Consider the following 8,697-nt stretch of genomic DNA (forward strand, 5'->3'; position numbering starts at 1 on the left):
TCCCTCTGCCTCTTAGAAAACAGCAGACATCTGTGATTTTACTGAGTAAATGATCTCTTAAAGTATGTTTAAAATGTGATCATTTTACTTTTATGTGTTCCTTTTGTCTTTTCAGGACAGCCCAGAAACTTGCAAGATCTATGCCGAATTAAAATCCGTCAGTGTATAGGCCTTCAAAACCTAAAACTACTTGATGAACTACCCATTGCCAAGGTCATGAAAGACTACTTAAAACACAAATTTGATGATATCTGATATCCATGAAGAGAAGAACTCTGAGCAAGATTAGTTATATTCCAGATACTGAAGAGGCTTGTTGCCTTGCACAAAGTATATCCTATGCAAATTCTGATTTTTTCTGTGAAGTCAGAAGGCAGATATACACTTCCTTGGGTTTTTTATACCACACGCTAGAAGGTCTTAATTTTTGGTTTCTTGGTCCAAGTTTACAAGGTCCAAGCTTTCTATACAATATTACATTTTAAAAATTGCTGTTGGCTTTTTGTTTGTTTGTTTGTTTTCACATTAAGTGTGCAGACTTGCAGTGGAGATGGAAGGTAGCCTCTCAAGGGAAGTGGTTGGTTTGAATTGGCATGCTGAGCAATTATTCAAGAAAATAAAGTTTGGAAATCAAGGCACCAGTCCTGCAAAAGGATACCAATAGAAAGACATTCAGAGCCCTGTTGTCTGTTGGGACTCTTGTCTCTGCCAGGGCGTATGTTTTTGCAGGATAGAGGGAAGAGTTGATAATCAACATGTCTTAGGGTATTGTATGAATATAATTTGGAAATTAAAGAAAAAATGCAGTTACCCTATTCAATTTGAGGGTCTATACATTGGCTCTTTTTATATTATTCTTTTCCTAATTACTGTAGTTGGGATGCCCATAAAATTCAGGCCCTCTTCTTTCCTGACATTCCCTGTTAAATGGGTGGCTGTTTGTAAGTCTATTTTTAACAGTGACAGTACACTACAAAGAGGCATAGCCTCTGTATTTTTTACATTAACTTAAGAGTAAACAAATTTAGATTTTTTTTTTTAAGCCAATGTATTCTGTTTCTCATACAGTGCCTCCTGTGCAATAATCTTTCTGATGTATTTTCCCTTTATGTGTGATTCCCCCCCCACTATTCCTCATTTAGTCTCGGTGCATTATTTGTGAGAATAGGAACTGCTGCCTTGCTGTGGTGTTGACGTGACATTACGAAAGTAATGCAGCAGTTGCTGTTCGTTATTACTCCCTGAATTTCATGAATGTATAACCTGCTTTATTTCACTTTCAGTTGAAATTTTATCTACGGGTTCTCAGCCAAATTGTGTCCACTTTAAAAAAAAGAAAAGAAATTGGCCAAACCCTTTTGTTTTAAAAGCAGTGATGGATTTTTCTCTTTTTTTTTTTTTTTTTTTTTTTTTTGATTGCTCTGAAATTCACTTTGTTTCAGGTTAGAGAGTGGGAAGTGCACGTAAGTTATTAAGACACATTTTATATGTGCTCAAACAAGAATAGCCCCATTCATATTGAAGGTTTAAATTTTGCAATTAATCTGAAAGGAGCAACTGAAAGGAGTACTGAAATTCGGCTACTGAATGTGTTTTTCATACTAGGCATTAAAAAGATTGTTAAAGGGTTTTGTTTCTGATCACAAAAAAAAAAAAAAAAGAGTTCTTGCTATCAAAAAAAGATTGGGCCAAAATGTGCAGTTGTTTCACTCCCTTTATTTTCAAAGGATTATGGAGTCATCATAAGGTTCTTGCCAGTGTCCTCTACTTTTTCTTTTGCCATCCTACTGGCTCTGGAAGAGCCTCTCTAATATCAGGAGTACTTTTGTACCAATTATACCAATGGAAGCGGGGAGATGAAAGGAACAGTGGTGGCTTTTAACACTGTCACTTTCAAAATATTTAATATTAAAAATATGAAAAGCAAGGTGAAGCAGGTATACTCATATTATTTAACTGTGCTAGTTCCTTTTAATGTCTTATAACCCTGGACTGCAATTCCTTGAGCACGAACCTTATCACTGCTAATGGCTGCACCAGAACTACAGCAAGCAAGGAGGATTATCTCTCCCTATTGTGCCTGGCATTGCATCAGGTTTCCAAACAATAAGTGATTTCGGAGATTCATGGCTCAGAGGATTGGTCATGGGATGTTGAACCTTTTTATCTCCAACATGTATTGGTTCAAGTCCAGCCTGCTTGAGCAGTGACCAAAAGTTCATGTCTCAGCAGTGTGAGCGAGCAAGTGTGTCCGACCTTAACACCATGCAGTGGTCACCTCGAGGCAGCAGAGCCTTATAGTGCTTCCTCCAGGTTGTATGTAGTGGTGGTGGCATTGTAGCAGGGACAACCTGAGAGTGTGTGTGGGGGGGGGGGGGGGGGGTGTGAGCTTGTGTGCGTGATGGTGTCTGTTGGCTCCTATTGAAGCGAGAAAGATCAGCTGTTACGATCTTTAAGCTCTCCAGTACTCAGATAGGACAGACGTTAAGAATCGACGGGCAGGTTTTAAGCATGAATTTTCAGTTTTGTGACATGAGATCAGAACCTTAACATTGCTTTCTTTTTTTAAAAAAAATATTTAGTATTGTTCACTACATTTGTAAGTTGGTCTAAACCAATGTCCTTCCCCACTGAATTTTTACAGTAATATTTTCTAAGGTAATCTAGAATATATTTTAGTTGCAATCTATATTAAGGCAAATTATTTGTTCCGTCTGTTGCTGTGACTGAAGAAAATTATGGAAGATTTTGTTGGTAACAAGAATGCTATTTAATGAAGAAATGTGTAATTCCATTATTTATTCTTTGAGGTTTGTTTTTTGGTTATTTCTTTTAAGTACCTGACATCTAAAGGGAACTCACATACAGTTCAAGCCAGTAAAAAAGCCTTTCTTTTAAATTAATTTTCATCCTATCCTCTCTCCCCTCCCCAAGGTGGAGGGAAGCCCTTGCCCTTTCTTACAATTCTAAGCCATTGCTTGTAGCTGGTTTCTCTGACCTTGATTCTGCAAAGTGCTGCAGCACTTTGTGTCTCAACCTACTAATAGTCCCATTCACTATCTTAAGCTATACATGTGCTCGACTGCGAGTGAAGTATGATCATTCATTGATAATCCTATCCAAATTTCAATAATGGGGAATTTGGTCTTTTTTATTATTTTAAATATTGTGCACAAATACTTTGAAGAACAAACTGAACTTTGTTTTTCATTCGGACTAGAATGTGGAAGGAGAAGTGCATAATATAGACTTGTTATGTAGCCTAGTTCCATTACCTTAAAATTCACAGCTGAACACTTTTAATAAACCTTAAAAAATTGGCAAATACACCAAAGAATCAACATGAGTAAAAGACTCTGATCATTAACAAACTGCAAACCTCATCCTTTAAAACAAAGCAGAAAGTTTTTGTAAATATTTATGTTTATAAATGTACAGCAGAGTAAGAGTGTTTTTTAGATTATTTAATTACCATATTTCTAAACTATTTACATTATAGACAATACTTGTTAGTTTGAAAAGCTCTTGAGTGGTTTGTTTTATTTTGTTTTGGTTTTTTGTTTTTTGTTTTTTAAATTCATTGTCACTCATACTTGGAATAACTCTGGCTTCCTCGGGATAGCGTGGAAAATTCAGTTTTCTGGCTGTAGTTGGCAACCGTAAGAGAACACATCTGGACAAACTCATCAGATAAATACCCAGAGGCAAAAGAGGGTATGTAGCATGTTTACCAGGGTGGACCTGGGCTAGATGAAAAAAATTGGATCCTAACTTTCTCAGTTAAATCTGTTGAGAGTCACCAATGACATGGCAACCTGCCCACAAGTCTAGCTTCCATGCAACACTGTTACCAATATCATAATGTATTTTGTTCTTCCTTTGCGATGTAAGTTTTTGCTTTGGGTCAACTCAAATTTAAAAGAAAAAAAGTTAAACCTGGTTCAACCCTTTTTTATTTTGTTTGTTTGTTTATGTTCTATTTATTTCTAATGTAATGTTTTAATAACATAATACCACTTTACACATTTTCTCTCAATGTTTGTCTCTTCTACTCCTTTTCCCTTCTCCGGTGCACATGATTCTGGTAATGTGTTTGATACTCAAATCTGCCCCCACAGATAGGAGTACAGATGTCTCATGAATTGTAACATGATTTTTACCAGTAAATACAAGCATAAAACTCACTCTGGAGCTGGACTTCAGAAGAGGGAACGAACTGATCTTTAGCTATGAGTAGTTGGGTTTTCCCTGCTTACATTCCAGTACAGCCACTTCAGGGTTTTCTGAAAGTTTCACCTTTCCTCGTCAAGTTCACGTACTGACTAAGATACAAAAGTGAACCAAATAGAGGTCATATTTTGCAGTTGAATCTGTTTGGTGTCCATTTACTACTAATAAAAGTCAAATAAGAGGGATGTATATGAATATTTCTGGCACATAACTGGTAACTGGAAGCATTTGGTTTCAGTCATGAGAGTAATGTGCAACCCAAAGTTGTAGTAAGGTTTTGGACCCTAAAAATCTGGAGGGGAAGGAGAATAGATTAAAAGACACTACTGCTAAAGGGTAGTAGGGAAAAGAAATTATGTTTTCTACTGCTCAGTAGCAAACTATACAAACATCACTGGGAGTACATATGCTGTACAACCAACAGTTGTGTTTAAAACTGTTGATGACGGTTACTAACAGACTGGTCAGACTTTGACTGGTGTATTTACTGAATGCTGTGTTAAAGACTGTTCCTGTTTATGTATCATATTTCCTGTTTGAGTGTTCACTTGTTAAGTTTAAAACAATTAATGACTAATGCTATTACTTAAAAAAACCTGATTTACAAGCTGTTGACAAATTACGTGTTTAGAATATACCATCTTTCCATATATTGGTATAAGTGTGCGATAAGGAAGTGTACTTATTTTATATGGCAAAACACTTTTTTTTACCATAGTGTATAACAAAACTTTTGTACCTTTGAAAGCAAACGTAATGGATCTGATGAAAACAAGCGAACAGGCTCTGCCATGTCTTTCCCCAAACAGCCTGGACTGAAGCATTTAAATTCTCTTTGCTCTAGTCTCTCCCCTCTGCTTTGGTTGGGGCTACCACCACCTCAAAGGTTTTATACTGTTCTTTGAAACTGGAATAGTATTGAAAGGCTAAAGTTTGTTCTTTTCTTATATCCCTGGCATACTGAATCTCTTCTGTATGATTCTACTTGACTTATGTTATTAGCCAACGTAAAGCTCAACGTGTGATTTAATCCCATGATAATAAGAAACGAATCAGATATATACATTGCTTTATGGAACCATGCTACCAGGAATTCCTCAGCCAGTGCACTCCCCAGGGATCCACAACGTGCAGCTGGAACAGCAAAAAGTTGGGATCGAAAGCTGCATTGACTTTTATTGGGAAATCTCCAGCTGTCTAGTGAAGAAATCGGAACTCCAGCTGTTTCCTCCACATCTGGGATCTCTAGTGCTGCTGACTGCTGTTTGTGAGGTCCCAGGTAAGTTTTGAATGCTGTTGAGGCTTGTCTTCATGTTTGCAAGAAGGATGTTTGATACATCTACAGAGGGTGCTTGTAAAGGGTCTAAGCATTTCTATGCCTTCTCTAAACTTGCCAGGTTTTTCTGTTCAGTGCAGTTTGTGTAGTCTTATAGCAAAAGTGTTTGAGAGCAATGGGTGCTACAGAGAGAGAGAGAGAATTTCCCAGACTTTGGCTTGATCTGTTGCAGTGTTTTGCAGACACCTCAGCATCCATGAAATACTCCTAAAATGTTCTGGGAACAGTGAGTGAATGAAAAGCAAGCTTATAGGCAGTAGGTTATACAAGGATAATTGCTTTTAAGAGAAAATTTAAGTCTGTAAACAACTGATGTGCAGCAAGGAACGTCTAGTCTTTTTTAAAGACCACAAAATTGGCCATAACTCTTCTGTTCTGACTTGCCAAAATAGTTTATTTGCAGTCTTAGTACTCTCCAAATATATCAGAAGATCATCTCCTGTTCTGTCACAAGTAACTAAGAGTTAATGGAAGTATTGTACTAAATTCTGTCCTTATTTCTGACTTACACCATTGTAACTCCACTGAAGGTGGTGGTTACTCAACTTTTAATCTAGTGTGAACGAGCAAATAATTGATTTGGATGGCCAGCTTGCAGTCCTGCTCCTTGCTTTATGGCCTAATGAAGAGAGTATTTTTGGAAAGTATTTGTAAAACGCTTCGTGAAGGAGTGCTAAGAGAGATTCTGTTCTTGGGGCCAAATTTATAAGCAACCAGTAGACAATTTTTTTCTTTCCTCTAAAAACATCAGCTGTTTTGATAGAGTTGCTTAAATAGTTTGATATCTACTCCTGAGTTGGTGAGAGACATTTTAGTTTGATTGTCCATTTTATATCTTGAGAAACTTAACGTATCTGCTTATTCGCTAATACAGCAGATTAGTTCAAGTAGATCTGCAATGAAATGTAAACTCATTTTATTTTAAAGGCTTAATTAATTTTAAAGCCATTACAGATTAAATTTTATATATGTCAGTGTAACAGCAGGTTCTTCTGTTCTTTGCTGAATGCATGCTTGCTTGCAGCCAGCAGTTTGCATTCACAATGTGTTTAAAATACTAGGTTGTGAATTTGAGTAGCATCTTGTTGGCTGAAACTGTTAGAGCTGCCCTTGTCACTGCTATGTCTACGCCTAAACTGAGGCTGGGAAAAGTTACATGTCTACGTCCTGTTCAGCTACAAGCCAATTCTGTGTGATTTTTAGGTTCTCATCTGTTACTACCTGACCATAGCATTTGCAAGGGATAATAGAAATTTAGATTCAGCCTCATCTAGTGCTTGATTTTTAAATCTCAGAGAGTGCCTAGCTGCGGGATATGGGTTATTGAAATGTGGCTTCTAAGCAATGCCTGTCTTAAGCAGCTCAACTTGAGATCCATGCCCTAGCTATCTGGATATTGCTCATCTTGTAATGGGTTTTAATATAGCTGTTAGGAAGCAAACCCGAGTAATTTTTAGAGAGCAGGCAGTCTGAAAATAAAGTGACCAGGATGTTTGTTAGGAGGATGAAGTTGAGATGTGGGATTGTGTGTGAGGGAGAGCAGAAAATGTGGCTTTTGATCTTACAGAAATGTTTGGTATGTGGGTTGTTTGGCTCAGAAGTTTGAATGTCCTTAATATAAAATAATCTGCGTGAGTATTTGAGTCTGTTCCTTTTCTACTTTGTGTGAGCTGTTTAATGGTTAGTGAGCCAGAAAAAATTACTGTGTTTTCTGATGGTTCAGGCACCCTCCTGGTGAGTGGAAGACTTTAATTGAAGTTCCCACTCTGAACCAGGCAAAGCAATTAAAGAATGGGATTTGCACTCATGTTCCCACCTTTTAGTGCTGTGATTACAGGTTTGTAAAATTGTGCCACAGAGAGATAGCATAACGAAACTGTTACACAACCTCTGAGGTTGACCCTGAAAAGTCATTCAAAGCAGATATACAGCTGGATGGAGCTTACCCTTATGTCTTTTGCATGTGTGAACAAACAACTGATGCTCATGAGGGTTTTTTTGTCCCTACGTATCTGAATTCTACCTGGAAGAAATAATTCAGACCTCTTCTGATTCCCTGAGCACCTTACCTTGAGGTCGTATGGTGTTAGTATTTATGGGCACCCGCCTGCTTCCAGCTCTAGTCTTTGCTATCAGTGCTGACCTTGTCTTCCTCTTCACAACCTGTCCTCCACACCAGGTCACCGAGGAGGGCAGGGAATGAGACCTTCCTCGCTCTGAAGGAGACCGCCCTAGCGGGTGGATTGAATGGTAGGACTTCAGGCATCATGTAGCGGTGATGTTCGCTAGTCTCAAATCTAGTGCTTGGCAGTGCTCAGAACCACCAAGGAGTGGATGGAGTGATCTCTGCAGGCATCTGAAAGAGGGAAGGAGTCTGGGTCAAGTGTATGGAAGGATATTTAGGCTGAATCCCAAAAGAATGAATACACATTGAATTGTGTGAGTTGAGTAAGTAGGGTGAGCAGCTGAGCTGGCAGCCAGGAGCAAGGACCTAAGATTGTGTGGTTAGGAAAATGGGATGCTGTGAAGGCAGATACAAAGCAAACGTTCATTGAGATGTATAGAGCAGGACTGAGAAGGGGAGGTAGAATATTGTCTGAAATATATTTGCTGTTGTCGTTTTGAAATGTCTAGCAGCTTACACCTCCTGTTCTTCCATTAGAGGAACGTACCATCGCCACAGCTTTGGGATATTGAGGATGTAGTGTGTCAGTCTTGATGCTGTCCCCTCTGTCCTTTGCCTCTCTCAGGGGCATTAGTTTCCTACCATGCCAGCCTCTTCTGCACCATTTACTCACCATACGAAGGCAGACTAGCTTGAAAATGAAGGGTGGTGAGGAAGGGGAGACTGGGGATGATAATTCAGGTGGCAGTGATAATTGTAATGTGTGCCTCGTGGTTGTTGGGTGGAAAGATCACACCTTTGTTGCAGGGTAGCTGAGCTTGCTATTGACCTGTTGTTAATCTAAGTGAAAAATCTAATGTGGTGCTAGTTTTTGTGATACTGCTCAGGACTTCTATATGCTTTGTTTTTATTATATTTTAATCTGCTTGCTTGGCTAAAGAATCAATACTTTTTTTTTTTTTTAAACCCAAAATATCTTACCCTGCATTTTCATTTACTTCAGTTC

General features: G+C 38.3%; 1 protein-coding gene across 5 annotated transcripts in view; it reads left to right on the forward strand.

The window, feature by feature from the left end:
• The window catches only part of ASB7 (ankyrin repeat and SOCS box containing 7), a 29,087-nt gene extending 26,293 nt beyond the window's left edge, over positions 1 to 2,794 (forward strand). The window contains exon 6 of one of the 5 annotated variants that reach the window (XR_005932462.1): positions 116 to 225. Coding sequence is in view for 2 of the 5 variants with exons in the window: in XM_030014976.2 (XP_029870836.1) it covers positions 116 to 255 (140 nt within the window). In the remaining 3 variants the exon portion in view is untranslated. Of the gene's footprint in view, positions 1 to 115 lie in introns of all 5 variants that reach the window. The other 4 variants (XR_005932461.1, XM_041123710.1, XM_041123715.1 and 1 more) reach the window with 4 other exon arrangements.
• Positions 2,795 to 8,697: the final 5,903 nt, after the last annotated feature.

Source organism: Aquila chrysaetos, chromosome 5 (genome assembly GCF_900496995.4).
Source record: "Aquila chrysaetos chrysaetos chromosome 5, bAquChr1.4, whole genome shotgun sequence".
Taxonomy (NCBI): Eukaryota; Metazoa; Chordata; class Aves; order Accipitriformes; family Accipitridae; genus Aquila; species Aquila chrysaetos.